The following is a 22860-nucleotide window of genomic DNA, read 5'->3' as shown; positions in this document are numbered from 1 at the left end:
TAGAAGTAAAAGGGATTTTCCTGGTTAATTTAAAAAAAAAAAAAAAAAACCCAGACTGTTTCCCACAGGCAAACAGCAGGAGCTGCCCACAGGACCCCGTCTGCAGGCAGGCAGAAGGACCTGCCTACAGGACCCCATATGCAGGCAAGCCGAAGGAGCAACCCACAAGACCCACCTACAGGACCCGTTTGCAGGCAAGAACCTGGCCGTTGGGAAGGACCAGAAGCCAGAATAGCAGCAATGGGCCATTCTCTGCTCATTAGCTATTAACTGCAATTTGCTATCCCTGGCTTCTGATCCACTTATGAAGTGCCTATTCAAATCAAATAAGCACTTTGCAAGCTGCCTTTTTCTTGGCAATGGGGAGAAATTTGGGGAGGCAGTCATTTCCATCTCTCTGCAGTTATCCCAGCTCCTGGTTTCTTGTCTACAATACTGTGTTTCCTTTTTACCTTCTGACTCCTGCTACAAGGAAATGATGTGTGAACCGGATCTGCTTTTCCAGATGAGTCTTAGATGTTCCCTCCCTTCTCCCTTCCATGTGCTGACAGTGCTATTGCTCTTTCCTGTCATTGACTCTGCCCTTAACTCCTTCAAATTTGATGCATCATTCTAGTGAAGTTTCAGACACTTACAGCCTTTCCTGTAAAATAAGAACTGTTTCTGTGGGGTCCAGCAAGTTTAGAAACAGTATTTGTGGTAAACTACTGCTGACTTAATATTTCTACATATAATCTATAATGTGCTTTAGGACTTCTAACACAGCTTCTTCACTCAGATGCCCTTCAGGGCTGAGGAGAGATAATTTGCTAGCAAAGAGACCTTTGCCTATATTTCTGTGGTTACGTACCATAGCCAGTTATATTTAGTCACCTTCAGGCATGAACTGTCATGACATAGCCACCGTGTCAGGGAAAGTGTTCCTACCTGACATGTTTTAAATATAAGAAAATATTTTAGATTGAAGTTTTGCGTTGTTCCAGCCTTAGTCAAATGGTCTGGCATAAGTTAGGTCGGGTGTCTTCTCCACTGATGAGAGGATGCCTGCAAGACTCTGGGAAGTGCCTTTGCAAAGTTTCCCTTTAGCCTTAGTTCATTAAGGTTAATAATTGTTTGTGATGTGATATCACAAATGTTTAATCAATTGCTGAACTCTGGCTCAATAGATCAGTCACTCACCCTAACCATAGTTTGCAATTATTGTACTCAGAATGACCTGCATATTTTTCTCCACATTTTTCTTGTCAGGACAAATAGATTTTTTTTTGTGATTACCACAGTTTTCTTTTATTCGTTTACTTAATTGGCACATGATTGTTTAAAATATTTTCAAAATTTTTCCATGGTTTGGGTTTCTGAGCTTTGTTCAGCTTAAAGCTTAAACAAACAAAATTGATGAACTAAAAATAATTTTGGTCACCTCAAAAGTCCATTTCTGGCAGATAATGTATCATCCAAACAATCTGCCTATCTTTATTTCTAATCATTCCCAATGAATACTTCTCAAGTCTCTGTATTCCTATAATATTACACCCATACGCATTTTTATAGAAGTACTGCTGAGATAAAGAGATCGCATCTAGTCAAGGTCTGTTCATTGATTTCTCATGAAGTCTTGTGTGTCCTGCACTGCTAAGCCCAGGTGACTAATGACAGGCCAAAAGAGTCAGTTTCTTCCTCTGGACTGCACTTGTACAGAGTGGATAAGGTACAGGGCCTCAGTGATTTTTGCACTGTTTTACACCTCATCTGCACAGAATAATGTAATCACACAGACTACAGCAACAGTGAAGTAAGTCTCCGCATGGGTGCATCTGCATGCGAGTATGTATTTGTTTTATGCTCTCTCAAAGAATCTGGTGGGTAGCTGAACATTTGGATATACTATAAAGATGTAGTGTTTATTCACTGTAAACTACTTGTTACTCACACCTGCTTTTAACTTTATAACAGATATATGAGAGTGCTGGGCACACATTTCTTTAACACCTAGATGCTAGGCAACAGACTTTCCTTATAGTAGCTACTCACAAAAATACGCCTGAATACTACTCTTATCACCGCTCCCTCAGCAGTGAGGAATTTACCACAATTTATGCATGGAGCTGCCAGTCATTAATCCTGAATATTAGACATAGAGGAGTAGAAGGGCACTAAAGACTAAAGGCCAGGGACATTTTGTATTTGTACAATGTCCTGATCAGGGCCTTAATTAGTTGCTGATTTTTAGGTCAGTCAGAAGCCCCAGCAGTCTATCCTCTCAAAATAACACTGATTCTGGAAGCCATAACTAGGAGCATCCTTATCCCTATTCAGTGCCTTATTGTTTGGGTATTTGAGTTCCTCAGCAAATGGTCATATTTCAGAACACTGAATAACTCATCTAAGTCCTTTAGAAGATGTTTCAGTTGTTGTTTTGCTAATTTTGTTCTAATTTTCCACATCAAATAGAAAGTTCGGACTTCTGTGGGCATCACTAAGAGTCTGAGCTAGGACTTTTCAGCAGAAGCAAAGCTAGTTCTGTTGGCCTCTGGGCTCACATTATCTCATCTGTAGTATGTATGCTTAGCCTTTTCTCCATGGCAAGAACTAACCAAATATTATATCACTAAACATACAGTTCTTAAGATAGGAAATGTTGAAGACTACTGTCCTCGTGCCCCTGGCCCATCTCACCCACCCTATTGGGGGAGGTGTTTGCAGCATCTCACATGCCAGCAGCAAGGCACCCCTTCAGCTCATCTGGAAAACGGCAGTGGGAGACACTGCTGGTGGTCACAAGGCAGAAGTGCTGGCCCTCTCCATAAAGAGGGATTTCCTTCCGTTTCTCCAAGGGTTTTGGAAACCCCCCATACCGCCACCACACAACTGCCCTGGCACTCTTCGTGTCCTTCACTGTGCTCAGCAGACAGGATGACTGAGCTCCTGGTACTTTAGCCCTGCTCCTCTGTATTCGCCTTAAAGAACCACTGAGCACATGCGAAATCCAATTTTACACACCTGTAACTCAAAGGCATTAAGCCTTTTTCCCTACCAGTATTTCAAGGCAGAGAACGGTAACCCTAGAACAACTACCCAGGAGGCAGCATTCCCATACATAGCATAGGATACAACGGGGTATGCAGAGAGAGGTATAGTATATCCACCCAGCCATGTACCTTCTCCGTACCAGTTCTGTGTGAATACAGGGTGAGTCTATATGTAGCATGTAGATTTCACTACAGATAAAATTTGAAGAGCCTATGATCATTCTAGCAGGACTGAAATTCCTGTTATTTAATTATAAAACAGATAAATATATTATAGGATCATTAACATATATTAATGCAAAAATGCACAACCCAAAACTGTTCTGGTTCCCTATCAGTGAACGGTCCTCAACTACAAAAAACAAAATCTGGCCATGAAAAAAACCAACAACAACAAAAAGAATCCTGATTAGAAAAATCTCCATGTAAAAACTATGCACACATCAATCCTCTCAGGCTAAAATGATGCAGTTGTACTGTACTTTACAATGTAGTTGAGCTGCTGTCAGGCTTACCTTGCGTGACTCATGGTGAATCACGGACAAAATTGTGTATTAGAGAAAGAGATGCCACCCACACAGAGCAATGTCGAGTTATTCCCACCCTATTGCTTCCCCCTCCAAGTGAAAACACGTTTGTTCGGCATTGCAGCTATTCTGTTAACACTATCATTAGGTTATTTCTATATGTTTCTAATGGGGAGGCTTTTCAATTTGTTAATACTGTTAATATAATTAACAGTCGGGGACATCAGGTCAAATCTAATCCCCAGCCATCTCAGAGCAATTCCCCATCTGTAGCATGAGGAAGGGGAGAGGTTAGTATTATACGATACAATTAATTCAAAAATAATTATCACAAGATAAAATTACAGCCACATTATCAACAAGAAAGCAATAGCAAATAGGAAATCAGCATCCATGAGATAAAGCATAAATCCAGGTACTGAAGGAGCATTATCCTAAAAAAATCCGCAACTCACTGATTCCAGTGAGAGCTAAGGGTGTCTCAGAATTAGTAAATTTCTAAAATTGTGAAGGATTTAAACTCTGTAAAATAATCCCTTTCACTAAAGCACAGCACTGCTCGTTTGTTAAAGCTGCCAGCATTCATCTTCACTCTGCTGCAAAATTCTTGAGCACCAGAGGACAGCAGAGACAAAGCCTTGGGAAAAGCTATAGAAAACTCTGTAGCACCAGACGGCAGCTTTCCCTGAAACAGCGTCAGGAGGTAGAGAGAAGCAAAGCAGTGAGTACTTTCTTGGGCTATAATTTTCCCAAAGCATTCAGATCGTATTCCACTTTTTTCCCCAAATAAACAATCCCTGATATAGATCAGGGAATCCCTTTGGTTTTGTAGACTTCAGGTAGCAATACCTGGGGTTCTGTGAAGGTTGTGTAATCTCTGCTACTACAGTTATATTCAGTAAGTCTCATGTCCTTGCAGACTATCTGCTTATCTAATAAGAACCCTTCTCCTCTGCTTAACAGCCACTTCATCTTTTCCCTTTTTTATGAAACTCTTGATGGGCTTTTAAGGGGGCTTATGTGCTCTGTGAGAATCACAGGAGGTATATATAATTTTTAATAGGCATTGTTTTATTTACATTTATGGCAATGAACTTAGAAATCTACATGCATAAAAAGGTAAAGGAAATAGATAACTTCATCAAAGCAGGCTACAGTTTTAAGGAGATCTCAGCAGGTTAGTTTCAGTGCAGTATACTTGTGTCCTGAATCTTTGTTCTATTTTATTAAAAATGTGCAGGGCAACATCTGTGCACAGTCGAATTCAAGACTATAAAAGACCGTATGGAAAGTAATAATACCAGAGGAAAAAACTAATTGCATAAATGAAATTAAAGAGAAATATTAGGCAGGAGCCATCTAGGACCATCCATGGTCCTAATAATGTTACAAATATCTACACTGACTGAAAAAAAAAAAAGTGGTCATCAGTTTATCATTACAGATTACTATTTTACAGGATCAAAGACCTGTATGAATAGCTGCACATGAGGCCTAGAAAAAGGAAGAAGAGGAAAGATTGTGATTCTTACTTTTAAATATGTGAGAAGTGCGTCTTTTATTCCTGCAGGTCACTAAAACGAGATCAAATAGCTCACATGAAACTGATTAGTTAGGTATGTGCTGAACATCCTGTTGAATCAGAGAGCACAGAGACAGATAAAAGAAGGATCTCTTTATTGAAAGACAGTATGTCTGGCATCTAATTGTTCTCTTTAGGGGCTTAGTTTTCCATGTTTTTAAGTTGCAGATGAGGCCAATGAAAGTTTGCTTCCGTTAACATAGAAGAATGGAAGTGCTTTGATCTACTTGCAGAAAAACATTATAGAAGCATTTAAATAAAAGCATCATCGTGCAATCCCTGCATACTTAGATAGGACAGTTGTATCTCAATTCTCACAATTGCTTTCATGTGCAGGAGTGCTACAATCTATAGGTGCTGCCACAAACTAAACAGTAAGAACTTGCTCAGGGCACAGTGACTTAAAATCCGCTCTTACTCTACTATTCACAAAAGAATTGTTTCAGAAAGAACATTTAATAGATCACGCTGTACTCTAAATACAAAGGAACACCTTCTTTTAAGCATTAACTTCAGTGAGTATGTAGTTCAGTCACTCCTTCCACCTCTCTGCAGCTGACCCTGAAGAGTAAACAAATATTTTGTCTTTTGCCTGTTAGGTTTGCACTTACAGCTGAGGACTTCTTAAGTATGTGTTTCGGGAGCTCAGCATAGCTCTTCAGTGAGTCTGAATTGCAATGGTAACAGTGAGATCAAGCCTAACAGAGGGAGTGCATGAGCAGTCTGGAACTTCATTATGGAAGAAGCTACAATCATGTAGAAGGATCTTTCAATCCAAGGCCTTAATGCTGCAGTGAACTCTACTGGTCCATCCTCTACATCCATGTGAGGTTCACTGTGGGATCATCGCCTGCGACAGATCCGGTGATCAACGTAAAAAGAGTCACTGGCTTCATTGCTTCCAGTCCAGCAACTGCCAACTCATCTTTCCCCCTGTGGTTCTCTCTCAGTCTCAGCCTTATGAACTTCTCTTTGTTTAAAACCAAAACTTACCTGTTTTCTGTGTGCATCTGTTTATTGTATAGAAGTATACCACAAAAAGCTGTTGTAAGGTAAAAATTTTGCTGTCCATACAGCAAAAAGGAGAAATGTTCTCCGCATCTCATTTTTGGTTCACCAGTCAAGGATTTCACCCTGGTGCTGACAGCTACTGCCAAAGCATTGCTTTTTCGGTTTACAAAGCATTAAACAGCAGCTTCCCTGCAAAAAAGATAATCTGAGAACAAAGTATTTTACACTTAGCTATGGTCACCTGGTTTTGTCTAAAGATCAAGAAATCAGAGAAGTTTTGAATAGTTTCCTTTTGACATTTCAAAAAATAACTTAATTTCTCTTCCACAAAGAAAGAAACACAAAAATGTCCTTTCTTGTAGGCAATGCTGGGACGAGGGAATGGAGAGTCCTCAAGAAAGAAAGAGGAAGAGGAAGTTCAGAGCAGGCACAGACTGATCCCTGTTGGAAGAAAGATTTATGAGTTCTACAATGCTCCCATCGTTAAGTTTTGGTTTTACACAGTAAGAAATCTTTCCTGTTATATTACTAATGTTTGGACAAATACTGAAATTGGATTAAGGTCATCTTGTGTGTTTTACTGAAAGTCTGCATCTGCATGCATTGGAGGGCTTACCCATAAATAGTTTAATAAAAACCTTTTGTGGAGGTCAGCTAGCACTTGCATACCTGTCTAAGACTTTTGAAGACTACAGTTTCATTCAGGAAGTTAATGGTTAAAATTTCAATGACTGTGTATGTTTTTCTTCAAATACAACAGTAAGAGGCAGTTTGCTGCAGTCAGTGGTCCCAAGGAATTCCCTATAGGAGAATTCCCAATAGGAGAGTTCCCAATAGTAAGCCCAATGGGAGGCTGGGCTGAATCAGGATATCGAATTGTATAATAATTGATGAAAAAAAGAAGCAGATAGAGCACATCTTTTCTTAAAACAATTTTTCTTTGTTCTGTTTTGACTAGTCTGCAGAGTGTCTCTCAGAGAAAGTGTTTGTGTAAGTACCCACAAGATAACAAAGACATGAGTAGCAGCTAATGTACATTTTTCAGGGACAAATTATGTCAAATCAGTATAATCTCCATAAGTTATAAAGAAACAGACCTTGCAGATGGAGCAGAAAAAAAAATATGTTATATATTTTGACTAAAGTAAGACAATGTCAAAAACTTTACAGGATATTCTCACAGATAAATTAATAACTGCTATATTAAAATTACTATATGGATACAAACCTTTTTTGCAATTAGTCCTCAAGAGTAGATATTAATTATTCACTACCAAGCTGGAAGCAGGGATTGGAAAGGATTCCATCAGGGTCTCTCCTACATCAGGTGCTATCTGATATTTCATTCAAAGCTTGGATGATGGAGTAGAAATCAGATATTAAATTTGCAAATTGCACTAAAATGTAGAAGGATGAGATCAAAAACTAAAATGAACACAGACAGTAATCTTTTCAGTCTCCTTGGCTGGAATATTCTATCCCAGTTCAGCTTCTGCATCATGTCACAAGTATGGACTGGTTTGAAGGACACAAAAAAGAACAAGAAAAATTTTTCAAGAGGTCTGTAAAACATGAGTTAAGGGGAAAGATTTAAGGAAGTGAGATTGTTTTCTCTGGAAAAAAAGAAGTCTGCAGAAGGAATGTAATAGTCTTCAAATATGTGTAAGTAGCTGCAGAGAGGAACAGAATGGAATAATCTCCAAATCCTTTCTGAATAGGACAAGAAGTAATGGTTTAAATTGCAGCAAGGCAGTTCTAGGTAAGATGTTAAGAACAGTTTCTAACTGCTCTGAGAAATACTGTTATAAACTGTGTAAAGAGATGGTAGATTTTCCATTATTAGGGATTTCTAAGTTTATCTTATCAAAACATATGTCCACTGTGGTACACTGTAATTAATCCTGCCTCAGCACCATCGAATTGGCCAGATAATTTCAGGTGGTCCTTCCCAGTTATATTTTCCATCATTCTGCTGAATGCACAGCAAATCACAAAGAATGCATCCTTCTGCAGATGACGTCTTATAAGAAAAATTGCCTTGCTGAGATTCATGCAATACGTCTACAAGCAGCAGGAACAACTCTCACATCAACAGAGACTAAACTGTGGTGGAGAGCTTATGCTAGCCAATAGCTCCTGTTTGGCGACTTGCAGTAACTACTTGCTGTGGCCACTGAACATTAATCAGGCCGATGAGTCTAGAAACTGCACATCAGCAGTCTAGTCTCATTATCAATTGTATTATGTATAACCAGAAAAGTCTTTACACTGTAAACAGAAAGAAGCGTCCCAGCTCTTCCTGTTAGTTCAATTCTGAAATGGGAGAAAAAGATCAATATTGCATTTCCATTTAGACCTGTTCCTACAGTTTTATGTCCTGAGGCAGGTCTCAATCAAGGTCACTTATTAAAGCTGGATCTTGGCTACACTGAACTTGAAGAGCAAATTAATGTGGATTATGGCTGCAGTGCTTGACCAGTTGGGTATATAAGAAACTCCTGGAGACAAAAAGCAAAACAACTTTCAGATGAGGGTTAAAATTGCACAGCCTATCACATTTTTTACAAGCACACAGGCAGAAATACTAATCATAGATTTCAGAAAAATCCTCCAAATTTTACATTCCATAGTCCAAAAAGGAAGAAAAGTGACTATACTTATGGCTATTGCATGCCATTTAAAATAATTTGATTATTCTACATCTACGTATCTGCTACTGCTCTATAGCTATATCCACCTTCATTCTTAAAATACACAAGAGTGGGTTAAATGTGGGGATGTTTGAGTAAGTAACATGAGCAGTGTACGTAAGCAGATGAGCCAAAATAAACAGCTTTTTCTCAACCAAAAAACCTCCAGCCTTTCTCTCTGGACATGCAGTAGTTTCAAAAGTCAACTGCTCTGTTCTGTCTTGTGGCTGTTGCATTGAAAACCATGACTCAAAGGTTTCATCTCACAGATTGCTTGAGGAGAAGAGGACGGCCTTCCCCTTTTAACTACTAGTTTTAGGCTGAGATGCTAGCAGGATGTAAGAGGCCACATTTCTACCTCATCTGAGGAGGAATAGCTGCAGAGGGAATTGAACCCCGAGTAAGAGTCATCCTCTACACATCAAAACAGCTTTGCCCTAAGTATTGCATTTTGGGACCATGTCACTTTATGATCATTTAATTATTGCAACCAGTGAGAAAAGGGGAAGATAGTCTCCCTCTTGAAGCACTCTCCTGCTGGTAAAATTTCCAGGTTTGTCCCTTACCATAATAAGTATTCAAGTATTTTCTATAGAATGGGACAGCATCCATAGGAGGGCAGGGAGCAGCCCACCCTAGAAACTTCTTAGCAGGCATTCTTCTCCTTAGTTTCTTCAGGTTCTACCCTCAAGAGTGAAAATGGCAGCCCCTAGCTCTTTGTCAAGCCTTGCAAAAGCAAGAAAAAGAGGGTTCAGTTACTTGTATAGTAGCATTTTCAAAGAATCTTGAGTACCAGCATGGGCAGCTGTACTGAGGTTTGACCACAGTGTGGGGTCAGGACATCCTCCTGGAAGGCAGGAGCAAGTTACAGGTCCGGGGCGGGAGAAGGAGGGTGTCACTTGCTATCTGAAGGTCTTGTTTCTTGGGTTAAAGTGGTGCAGTTTCAGCATCATTTTATTCTTAAATCAATATTTTGTTTTTCCTTTTCTTTTTTTTTGGCCAAGCAAAGATTTTCAGCAATTTTCAGTAAATTTGGGTTGACAGGGAAAAAAAAAAAAAAAAACAAACCAAAAAAACCCAACATCTCAAAAGAAAACCAAGAAGAAGTAGAAGCCCCGAGTTACACTGAGACTCTCGTGGTTTCTGTCAGCTTTGTAACCTCAATGTCCCCATTCTTTTGCCATACTAAATGCAAATGCTCACCAAAGGCTGCTGAGTCAAACCAAATTAATAAGATTTGCTGATAATAAATAATCAATAAGTTCTAACAGGAGGGGTGTTAGATGACCAGGTATCACCTGGCTTTTTGCACTATAGTAGAAGGTGTTGTTTCAGCTAGGGAGGTGCATGTCCAGTTCTGCCTGCCCAGACAGAGTTTCTGCTGACTCAGCTGACACCCTAGATGCTGACCTACGTCAATATTGCTCTCCGTTTCCTTTAGGAGTGTTAAGGGAAGATGAAACTCTAGACCTGATCATTGCAATCCATCATCACGCACAAACTGAAAGACAAATGAGATCATTTCCTCCTCTGTTTTATGTAGACAAGAAGCAGTGGTTCAGCTGGCTGTCTTCTCTGTACTGATAGTTACGGCCAATGTAAAGAATTCTCTCGAGTGTCCTTCAAACCAGCAGCTATAAGAAAACCTAGAACCCTGTGGCGTTTACACAGAGCAGATGTGATATTCTCTAACAAATACAACAGGACTATAAATCCTGTTCTGTGAGGTGCTGAACACTGAAATAATCCTACCCAAAAGTCTCAAGCCCCTCTGTAGTTTCTTCATGTCAGGTCTGAACCAAGCACACAATAGTTGTTAGTAACATGCAGTTGAGAGAGAAAAACTGTATTGAAATACAGATGTATGGAATAAGCTTTCTGCCACAATGACTAAAATGTTCATGCACAGAAGTGAATCATCTTTAAATTTGGCTTAAGATGCATTTTCTTGTAGGGCTGCTGTTTGAAAGGCAAAGTAGACAGGCAGTTGGATTCTGGCCATCACAGCCATTCACTCTTCCTACAGTCCATGCTCCAGTGTGACACTCAGGTTTCTCTGAGTTTTATGAACTTGATGATGCAATTTGCCTGTCTTGTCTTTTTTTAACTGATCATTTCATTATATTCAGCATGTAGAAAGAAAGGAAAAAGAAACTAAAAACATAATCCACACTTTCCACTGTATCAAAAATTAGGCCAGAAGGTAGATATATTAGAGAAGGAAAAGCAAAACGGTTATAGGTAAAAACTTGCAAAAAATGTAAGGCAAATGAATGCGTGGCTATGCCTGGCTACTTGCTGCAGCAATGTGAGTAGGAATAGCAGTGCTTTGGGGAGGAACCATGGTATAGGTTAGCTCAGTACTGGACTGGGTAGGAAGACCTCTAGCAACACCTAGGACCTTATGGATTTGGAAGGATTTGGAATGCCAGAGTCAGCCTAGGCTGCGTGAACAGGGGGAAAAAACACAGAGGAGGAGTGTTAGAGGAGTAAAGGGTGTTAAAAGCAGACGAGGGAGAAATCTTCACATAGGAAACTTAGTTTGGTAGTTGACAAAGTGGTATCAGAGTTCCCATCACGTGGGATGATCCAGGTGGACTGCATTAATACAATTTTGTTGGGGAGGCAGATGTGGCTGGAGGAGAGGACGTGTGTGCATGTATTTTGCAGATTCTACACTGTATCTGATGTAATGTGAGCTTTTTCAGACAACACAGAACACTGTCTGATTGTTAGTCTGCTTAATTCTGGTTACAGTGGAATTAGGAATATCAAATCATACCCAAGAAACTGTCTCAGTCGTATAAATACAGTGACTATTGATATTAATTTTGTTTCTTTACAGCTTGCATATATAGGCTACTTGATGCTGTTCAATTATATAGTGTTAGTGAAGATGGATCGCTGGCCATCTACACAGGAATGGATTGTCATCTCGTACATTTTCACTCTGGGAATAGAGAAGATGAGAGAGGTAAAATCACCCCAACTAAGAAAGACAGAATAAAAAAGAAATAAGCATGGGTTTTTTTCATTTTAATATCTGTTTTTATTATTCTTCTTAGGATAATTTTTGATGAACAGGCTTATCATAAAATTGTGGGGTTTTGCAGAAAAGCAGATGGATTGTTCAAAACACAGCACTAAAAAATCTATCTTCCTCCATTTTAAAATCAAGAATATCTCTCTTTCGTTCTTTTTCTCCCATGGAATATCTCTGTTCAGATTTCTATGTGATGCATGTTTAATAGCATTCACAAATATGGGGCAGTCTTCTGACATATCTTAAAGCTCAGCTATATTCCTTGACATGTGGCCCAGAAACTGATGTTTCAGGGAGAAGAAAAGATCTAAGAGAACGGACACGGGGACATGGTGATAGCATGACAATCGAAAAGCCCATGTTCAAATTCCCACCCCACCCCAAATAGAGTTCATTCAAAATTTATAGCTGTTCTGTCTGTCCAAGTATGTCATGCAAAGGCTTTAAATAAAACCGGCCATAACTGGGGGAAAATTTAGATCCACTTTGAATACTGCAGCACATTTCTAATAGGATTTTCCCCCTTTTAATCTTGAAAATTCTGGCTAATTATGTCAAGCAATAACATGCATCTCCCTAAAGATGCTAAAGCAGACACATAGGGCAGAGACAGAGCATTTAAGGTGGCGCTCAGTCTATAGGCAGAGTGAAGTTGTTCCACCATCCTCTGCCCCTCACGGTCTCTCCCACTTGCACCTACCGCTGCACCCTTTTCACTTGGCCAAATGTGCATTTATTCCACATAGGCCATTCAGCGCTGATGTGAGTGGGTGCGAGTCCCGTTAATCTCAGCTGAAACAGCACATTTGTACCCTTGGGCTGAATTTGTTACCATCTACATCTGTATTTTCTGCAGCAAATGCTTTTGCGGACTAGACTAAAAATGGTCTTGCAACAGCCAGTTAGGCTTCAAAGACAGATTTCAAACACTGTATGGTAAACTCTACATCATAAAAAGGACGGAGGACAAGACACTACTTGTGTGGCCTATAATGAGTGTACTTTACTAACCAAAAGAAAAAGGAAAACAGTGGCAGTAGCCACACAAGGACTCTGCAACACCGATGGAGACAAAGCACCGCTGGCTCAGTAGGTGGGAGGCTGCTGGCAGGAATCGTGTGTGCCATTTTTGTCTAATCATTCACCCTAAATTGTCCTTTCCACAAAAGTTTATCAAGAACATTTGTTGGAATGGATTTCTAAGGAGATGTTGGAGATTGTTCACAGAAGATGAGCCTAAAATGCATTCTGAAATGAATTATAAGAAAATTATAAGAATGGCATTCATCTTTTTAAGGAACTGTATGACTCTGCTCAAATGTTCTCAGGCTAAATATAGAAAATTAAAACAAACAGCTTGTTAACTCACTAAAAGCTAGAAATTATTCACAGAAATCACTTGAGGAATAGTTTCAACAGTAATTCAGGAAAACAATCAAGTCTCCCAAATGATCTTACAAATAGAACGACGATAAATTCAAAAGGTAAAATTAATTATTTTTGTTAATTATATTCTCAGCTGTGGAACTTAATTTCCAAAAACAGGTCCAAGTAGTAGCCAGTATCTGTTTGGATTAAATGCCAAATCCAGATCTTTATGCTTATTAATTATTTCTTGACAGTTTGATACACATTTTAGAATAATTCTCTCTAAATCTACAGCTTCTTTAAATGTGAATTTCTGATTAAATATCTTTCTGTATTTCTCCCTCTATTCCAAGACTCTAAGTAGGGTCTATAAATTTGAAAAACAGAAAGATATACATGCATTTCTTCTGATTTCATGGGGATTTTAGACCGAGTGAAGTTTTCGTCCTTTTTCTTTTAAGTATCTTGCACATAGATACAGGCTAAGAATGGTTGAAATGGAATATTCCTCAAAAAAATCAGAGAGTACACAAGATATTTATATGATAGGAGTCTATCACCTTTGCTTTTGGCCTGTGTGGCATATGTCTGTTTACTATAGATTTCTGCAAGCTTAAATTAAGACAGCTCAGCTCCTTTCCTCTCCATGTCCTCTGTCCTTCAGATATTGATGTCAGAGCCTGGGAAACTGTTACAGAAAGTAAAAGTTTGGCTTCAGGAGTACTGGAACGTTACTGATCTCATAGCTATCCTCCTGTTCTCCGTCGGGATGGTGCTCCGTCTGCAAGATCTGCCACTCCGGAGTGATGGCCGAGTGATATACTGTGTTAACATCATTTACTGGTATATACGGTTATTAGACATCTTCGGAGTAAACAAGTATTTGGGACCATATGTCATGATGATTGGAAAAATGGTAAGAGAAGTTGGTGTACTCCTTCTGTGTTTTACCAGCATGTTCTTGACTCAATGGCTTTGGCCAATGACATCACTACAGATTTATCGCTATTTTTATTACACAGTAGCATTTTCATGTAAGCTAGAAATTAGTGCCTTACTGAATCAAAACCTCAGCATAGACCCCCATAATTGAGGATTAGATTCTCCCTGTTCTGTTAGATGATGTATTGCTTGTCTTTCTCTGAGATCTCTCCTCGACAGCAAAGCCATCCATCCTATACCTCTGTGCCTCATTTGCAGAAAACACAAAGGATGCTAGTTCTCAACCAATTGTAAAGGAGGGTGGTTTGTCAAGGTAAAAAAAAGTGTTTGGTACCTTGAGACTCTCAAAGAAGTTGTGTTGTAATAGGCATGGTATGTTCAAAACTGTGACATTTCTATAGTTTGCTCCATATCCATACGTTCTTCCATCTTTCCTGTTCAGGTGTGTCCTTGTGAGATGAGAAATCCATTTGCATAACTGCAGCCTCTGTCCCCTGGCCACATCACATGTACACAACATGGCAGGAGTATGAGTAGTTTATGTAACAGCAAATGCATACAGGAGGAACTGAGAGATGTTTCCTGCCAGGCCAGGTGTATATCTTTTGACTTTTTGACTTTTTCTTTTTACGTTTCAGTAGAAATGTTGCATTAAAGCAGCATTTTGCCCGTATGAGTTAAAGAAAATGGCTGAGTTTACAGATGCACGTGCACACGTCCCTGATATTTGAGTACCTGCACATGTAGCTAATACACATGCTCACATTTTATATGCAGTTATCCAGCCTTTGTTGTGTAAATCATGGCTGTTTCATGCATTCTGGGGTTTAAGATTTTTTTTTTCAAAATAGAATAAAAAATCCTTGAAACTGACATTCAGCAAAAAAAAAGTGACTTTTTTTTCTTTTAACTTTTCTAAATACAAATATTACTGCTGTCTGATTACTGTATGGACAATAATTAGCAAGTCCAAATAGTCTGTTGTGTTTGCCTTAGCATGGTCCTTAAAGAAAAGATCCAGCCACCGTCCTTCCTCACCATCATAGGAAAAGGGGACATATATGAATGCATGGACTACAATCCCACCTTGACATTACATTAGTCACAACAAGCTCAATGATTCTAAGCAGGTATAAAACTGAAATGCAAAATACATGTGCAGTTAGGCTCCCTACCCAACAGGTGACCGGAGGACCATTGTCTTATCCCTTCAATTTATGAGCTTTCAACTCCAAACCCATAGTGGTAGGTTTGACAGAGAAAGAACAGCTTAGTGGAAAAAAAAAAAAAAAAAAAGAAATAGAGTGAAACACAAAAGAAAGTGGTTGTTGAATCGTTATGTCCTGCAAACAGGATTTTGAAGTGTGTTACCTTCCTTCAAGGAAGCCAATAGGCTATTGATGGGATGGATTTTGCAGAGCTCCAGAGTACAGAGGTGAAAACACTCAACAGTTCTTGCTGGAGGTTATTGTAAAAGGACAAGAAAAAGGACCAAAGACCAAAGGGAAAACACTGCATTATCATGTTTCTTTCCTACCCCGCCTGGACTATGTCCCTCCATCCAGTGGTCACTAGGGCTTACACAATACACAGTGTATAAAACTCCTAAAAAACAACCCTCCTACTCTGTTGTATTTTTCACAGGTGCCATGCACGAAAAGTTTCAGAACTGTGGTGCCAGCAGTCTGAAAACCAGTTCAATAATAAACAGATTGACCATGAATAACAAACTTCTAGTAGTCAGTGTTATGGATGGCTGATCGCAGCCCAGCTTCACCAATAGTATAAACAGTGGTTTATTTTTCTCCTGGGGTCAACACAGAAAGGAAGTGGTTGAAATCAGCAAAATAATATAATTTCCATTTCTTTGTCATCCTCACATGTGTACAACAAGCCCACTCCACCTTCTGTGGAAAACAAATGCAGGAAAATCACTAGCCTCTGTAGGCTCAGCACCCACTCAGAGGGTGTTGAATTTAGCTACCAGAGTACTCTGAAGGTGTGGGCAACTGCTAAAGGAGGGAAGTTCTTTTATTTTGTGCCTTCCTGTTATTTGATTTTCATACCTCATCCAACTTTCCATGCATTCAGCAACTCTGACACATCCACTTTGCCCACACATGCAATGCCCAACTGGTTTGAGTTACACAAATTTGCCTCTCACATCTATTTTCTGGCCAACTTACTCCCCTGTGTAATGGCCAGCCCATTTATATCATGCACAGATTTCCCTGGGATTTGCACCTGCTTGCTCCAGGCTGCAATGGGCTCCCTTGTGTATTTTTGTTTAAATCACATGTCCATTTACCCCCTTGGGTTCTGTCTTTTTCATTTCATGGTCTTGCAAGTACCATTCAGTACTATGGAGAACATCAAGCTGGTTATACATATTTCTACAGAGTAAGCCCATCACAGCTATTGAGTTCCTCAACAGACCATATTTAACGCCTGAGCTTTTATCCTGAGCTTCTATTGTGAGTAAGTTTTAGACTCAGGAGGAAAAAGATTACTTTCTCCATCATTCCAATGTTAAGGAATTTTCTCTTCACCTGCCTCTACACTGTATCCAATAAAATAGGTCTTCCCTCTGGGCACTGTGAACAAATACGCAAGTGAAATTAAGCAAGGGGCAGGAATGGGCTTGAGCAGTTTAAAAGCAATGGGCTAAAGCAAAGGTGAAAATAGGAAGAGGAAGCTGAACAGCCAAGTTCATTATTATCTACTAATTTCAGTAACAGAATGTGCTCATTATAATGTCCTTTTCTGATCTCTGCACGGTGATAGATTTACTCCCCTCTTATTTGGGAATGAAATGAAATCACTGTGGAATGTCAAGAGAGTCAGAGGTGTATCAGTTCCCTTACTGTGTGGGAATGGCTACATTTTCTTAGCTTCTCTGCAAATAGAAAGGGGAAAATGGAGCCAGTTTGTTTATAAAACTGCACCAACAGTTCCTCGTTTTATCACTTTTTTAAATAGGTGACTAATGAGTTCTTCAGAATGATTGAAATGTCCACTGCCTTGTTAAAAAAGCAATTGCAATTTGACCCTACAGGCCAAAGGGCCTGATACAATGCCCATTAGAGTCAGTGGAAACTTGCCCATCTGTTTCACAGGATTTCAGACAAGCTACTGAGGTTTTAGAAAGATACCCAGCTGAAGGAGCAAAAAGCTAATATGCAGCTTGAATAGAGAATAGCACTGAAAATTTTATTTCTTGCAACATGAGGTCAAATCTGATCTGATTTCTGATCAAAGACACTGAAAGCATCTACGAAATTGTCTTAAATTGCCACCAAATACTCATTATGTTTATTTGCTTGCATGACATTTTAAAATAGATATTATATTACATCATATCACGTTATATATTTCTACCTGAAACAAAGTTTCATCAGAGAAGAAAGAAGGAACCAGGTTTCATCTCCAAATTCCTTCCCTAAAAGCAGTAAGAACTAAAGGTAATTATGCAGCTTTCCCATTTCAGGATGCTCCCTGAGGTACAATGATCTGGAATTCCTCTTCATTCGGGTTTTCTTAAGAGATTAATGCTCTGAATAACATAGGAATGTCGGCGATTTACTTGTCTGTTTTTAATTCTTTAAGGCATTTATTTTCCTCTCTCGTGTCCCCAGGTTTTTTTTCTTTCTTTCCTGCATTTTTTATGGACCTCAAGACTTTTGTTTTTCCCTGCTTTTTTTCATTTGTCCCCAGTTCCTTCTGTCCAGCTCCTTGAGTCTCTCATACCAGAACCCTGCCCTACAGGTGTCTTCCTCCTACAGCCTCTCTCTCAGTAAATATGAGAATATACTTTTCTGTTTGCTCCTCTGTATACCTCTCTTTTCTCTGTTAGATACTTTCCCAGACTTTGACCGCAGGTTTCTCTCCTTGTGCTTTAAAACTGAAGAACCCCCACAGCAGTGCCAGATCCATCTGCTGCAAATGAGTCCCCTCTTCCACCAGCAACCCTGCTCTTGAGCTGCAGCAAGTCCCCATGGAGCGATACAGCCACTGGTTGGGGTGTGGGATGGTTGCACACCTGCCTCGCAGGGAAGGCAGAATGCAGCTGAGCCAGAAAATGCAGAGGCTGAAGGGATTAAAACTCATAAGGTTTAGAGGAGTTTGGGTCGAGTTTTGGCCAAAGACAAAAGTTACATCCAAAGCTGAGAAAAACAGCTCTGTCGTAACAAGATTTATAACTATAAGTAAACCTGTAACTAAAGGTTTTAAAGGGATCTTACCAGGGACCTTACAGGACTCCCGTTTTTTTCACACTCATTTTGGGATATAAGGCATCTCTGCTGTACCTGCTTGATGCCCATTGCTCTGCTCTCTGGAGAGTCTTTTCTAGCACAGCTCCTCTTCTAATCTTCAGCCTCTATTCAGCACCTCCCAGGACTCTTGTCCCACTTCTTCCAGGAACATTTTGAATGTGTAGGCACTGTTTGCAAGCACTAATTAAACTTGTACATATGCTAATGAGGCCTTCAACAATAGAGAAGAATAGAGTTGAGTGTCTGTGTTATCTGCATTTTTTTTTTAAATATGGTCTTTGTGAGACTCCCCTACCAAGCTGATTTCTAGTCCAGCCAGTATCTCAGTTTTCCTTTCTCGCTGCTTGCCACCATGGTGTCCCATATGTTGCAGTAACAGGCTGTTCTGCCACCCGTTACTCCTTATGTCAGATGCAGCTTCCTTCCTTTACTCCAAGACAATGACTACCAGTGAATAAAATAATCCATGTCAGCCCTTTTGTTTTGGTACAGTTGCCACTAGGTGCCTATAAACAACACACCACCTCGTGACCCAGTGAACCTATATTCTTGTTCAGGCAACTGGTGTGACCAGATGGTATCTTGCATTTTCAAGCCTATTCGTAACATTAAAATTGTTTTTAAAAGCAACACTGGGTAAAACCAAGGACAAAATAATACCACTTCACTTCTTTAAAAACGAAGTTTGTTATGTGTAAAACTGAGAATGGCTTTTCAAAATCTGTTATTGAAAATTCTGTTTCTAAGATTTACAGACTTTTTTTGCAGCATATAATAATAGGAATATGGACAAATAAGTTCCTCTAATTCTTGTCCCTTCTCTCTCTTTCTCTCTCTTTTCCTGTCATTACATTCAGATGATAGACATGATGTACTTTGTCATCATCATGTTGGTGGTTCTGATGAGCTTTGGTGTCGCAAGACAGGCTATTCTCTTCCCCAATGAGGAGCCTTCTTGGAAGCTGGCGAAAAACATTTTTTACATGCCTTATTGGATGATCTATGGGGAAGTGTTTGCAGACCAGATAGACCGTAAGCAAGTTTATGATTCTCATACTCCAAAGTCAGGTATCCAACTTTGATCAGATAATGTCCTATTAGATCATGTGTATGTGCTCAATAAATGGCTCAGGATAGAGGAGCTCCTTCATCACAGAGAATGGTCACGAAAATATTTTTTCAGCTAATATTGGGGTGTCAGTTTCAGAACATGCTTCTGGCATCACTTGGCAATTATTTAACAAGAAATCTGTAATGCTAAATTATCTTGCATATGAAGAACGTTTTAAATGGTTCCTTTTTACCAGTTGGGTGACAGGGATACCTTCCCAAGTATCCACCATGAGTTCGTTGGTATACCTGGGAGATAAAAAGCCCCTTCTTCTCTTCTTATCAATTGGTTTGATTTTAGACCTGAATACTTTTTACCTAACTTCATACTGAGCATCAAGTCTAATAATACTGGGTTAGACCTTCAGCTCCTGTACTTCATGAGGATCTAATCCAATGTGTTTTCTTTTCTCTGTTACCTACTCACCGCCACCACTTTTACGCTAAACCATGTGATGCAATTCTTTGAGGACAATAGATCCATTACTAGAATTTTGCTTTATTTATTTATTGGAAGGCAAGACTGTGGTTACGTCAGTGCAAACAGAACAAAAGCCAGTATTTCATATACTATCTCCTCAGGATTCATTTGGCTGGTGATCCGGAAAATGCCAGTTTTCTATTTAAATTAAACCTCCTGGTGCCACCCGGTGCATTACGCCAAAGGAGAGGGGTGGTCATGAGAAATGATGCAGTAGATGAACAAACTAAGAATCACAAACAATGTATTTTTAGCAAACACTTACATGCAACCAATGTTCATCATTCCTACTTAAATATGCGTAAGCCTTGGCAGCATTTAGAAGTATCTTTTCTGGTGGCAGATGGCATCCATTAAAGCTCTGTTTAGGATATTCCTTTTTATCCTATGTACCACCTTAGGAAAGGGCAGTGTTTTCATAATTTATCTTCTGCTTGTTCAGTATTGACCAAGTTTGAATGGAAAAAAGGTGTTGATTTTTCCTAAGCTGGTTAAGGTAATAAATGTATTTTTTAATATATAAATCACTAATAATCCCTCCAACTTAACGGGGGACAGACGTATACATATTACACGGCAGATATTTCAGCAGTTCCATGTTCAGTTCTTCTTCCTGGTTAGCACAGAATCATTACTATGGATAGAGATGAAACCTCTTTTTTGTGTTCACTTCCCCATTTTGTTTTCAGAGGCAGCATGGAATGCAAGGAAGTAAATAAATACCTAAAATCACAAAGCTTCTCACTGAGTTTAGCTTTTTACCCGATTCCCTCATTTTTAACTTCTCCTTTTCTTTTCTTTTTAAAAATTCATTTCACTCCAAAGGCATCACAGCTGGGGTATAAAACTTCATCTTGCTCCAAAGGCATAACAGATAAAGGTTTATCCCCTTAAACTATGACTTCCTTCCACAAGCAGAATTCTGTCTGTCCCTCTACAAGTGGCCATTTATTGATGTTGTACTAAGTAACTACCACAGTGCAACGAACATGGCAACTGGCTGAATAAAAAGTTCTTGGTATTTTTTTAAATGAAGTGCTAATTATAGTTTAGAACCCTGAAACCTGAGAAACTAAAGTATCTTTTAATGAAGCATTGTTTTTAAGTATGAAAAGAGGGTGGCAGGCTCCATGCCCTTGCATGAGGATTTAGGGATAGTCTTGCCCAATATTTAAACCTTGCAAAAAGATGCAGAGTAATTACTTCTGAGGCTTAGGGAAAGCAAAATTCCTGATGGTTTCAACTCCAGCTATAAGTGTAGACATGTTGTTCTGTCTGTGTCAAGGAAACTAGGAGTTGCGGCAAAAGTGGTGATGCCAAAATGAAAAGCAGCACCTAGTTCCTCCTTCCTGAGAGACAGATGATGTAGGGAATTAGAATCTGCCACTCTTTCAGCACAAAATTTGTGCAATATGTCCTGTCTGTCTGAGGCTTGGTTGTCTCAAAAATGTTACCTCTGGAATAGACTGGGAGCATGAGCAAATGGTTGGTGATGTTGTTATACAATCAAAATGACCTGACAGGCACCTAAAAGATTTTACTAGCACACTTACATTTTTTCACTATTTGGAAATTTGTTGTTATATATATTTTCCAAGTTCTTTTAAGCTAAATCAGCCACTGTATTCATGTTAAGAGTACTACAGTGTTTGTACTTTCTCAAGTAAGATAAACCTGTTCTAAAATTGTTATGCTACATCTAAACTGCAATTGAACTTTATAGCTTGGAGCAGATTTTTTTTGTTACTGCTATTTTAACAAACCAAAAGGGTTTCTTTGTGGTTTTCTTTATATTTTGGTGTTTAATATTGTAACATTATTTGCAAGTTTGGGATTCAGCAAAAGTGCTGATCTTGGAAGTGCATATACATTTGAGCCACGCTCCTGGAGATTATCCTAGTGTCTGAGAAATGTACAAAAAAAAAGTATGCTACTCTAAAATTTCTAACTTACTTTTCTTTTTTTTTCATTTTGTATTGATTTGTGAAGCATGCCATTAAGGCTGACCAGATACAATATCTGGATCCATCTCATCAGCTGGCAGCCTGTCCATCCACTGGATCTACTCTGATTTTTATCTCAACCACACTGTTAAAACATTAGCTAGATGCCTCGCTTTAAAATGATGCATGTTATATACATTTACATTTTTTACCCATACTTTCTGTATTCATTTAATTTTTAAACACATATGTTAACTGAAGTGTGCATTAGTGTCCTGTTGGCATGTGATCTCATCTTCAACTCAAAAGTGGGGACAGAATTATATCCTCACTTCTGGGAGTATGAATACATTATTCAATGGTGCCATTTATTATCAGTGATGTACATAAATACTACATTCCTACCAATTCCTGACTATCAACCAATTGTAAAGGGGAAAAAAAAAGCAGAGTAGATCTTTCAGAACTGTGTTCAAATTTTCAGGTCAATTCAACAAGAAGAGCAAAACCAGTCTCAAAGTGATTCCTCTCAGATTGACAGTTCATCACAGATGTGTTAGCTGGGGGAGAAAGGGGGATCTGGGTCAGGGAACCAGCGATGGTATACGCAACTGTCTCACTTTTAGGTTGCCTTTCCTAATCCAGCTGAGCCTTGTGCTGCCCGACGGGATCCATCTGGGGCAGCAGCGAGCCACTTAGCTGCTTTAGTGAATGCCTGTCCGGAAGGAAATCCACAAACGCTGTAAAACCTCTCCCTCAGTTCACCTCACTTACTTTGGCACTATTGCTGGCAATTTTAGACAAAAAATCACAACACAGTTGTCACATGCAAAGAACTTTGTTTTCACCTTCCCAAGCTA

The 22860-nt window shown here is 39.3% G+C and overlaps 1 protein-coding gene across 1 annotated transcript in view; it reads left to right on the top strand.

Annotated features, from left to right (window-relative positions):
- Window positions 1-22860, top strand: part of TRPM3 (transient receptor potential cation channel subfamily M member 3) — a 147390-nt gene that overhangs the window by 106906 nt on the left and 17624 nt on the right. Inside the window, exons 17-20 of the mRNA XM_075136187.1 lie at window positions 6512-6652; window positions 11685-11813; window positions 13915-14166; window positions 19324-19498. Of these exons, the coding sequence (XP_074992288.1) occupies window positions 6512-6652; window positions 11685-11813; window positions 13915-14166; window positions 19324-19498 (697 nt within the window). The remainder of the gene's footprint in view (window positions 1-6511; window positions 6653-11684; window positions 11814-13914; window positions 14167-19323; window positions 19499-22860) is intronic.

Source organism: Calonectris borealis, chromosome Z (assembly GCF_964195595.1).
Source record: "Calonectris borealis chromosome Z, bCalBor7.hap1.2, whole genome shotgun sequence".
Taxonomy (NCBI): domain Eukaryota; kingdom Metazoa; phylum Chordata; class Aves; order Procellariiformes; family Procellariidae; genus Calonectris; species Calonectris borealis.
Note: the sequence above shows the minus strand (reverse complement) of the source record. Positions and strands in the feature narration are given on the sequence as shown.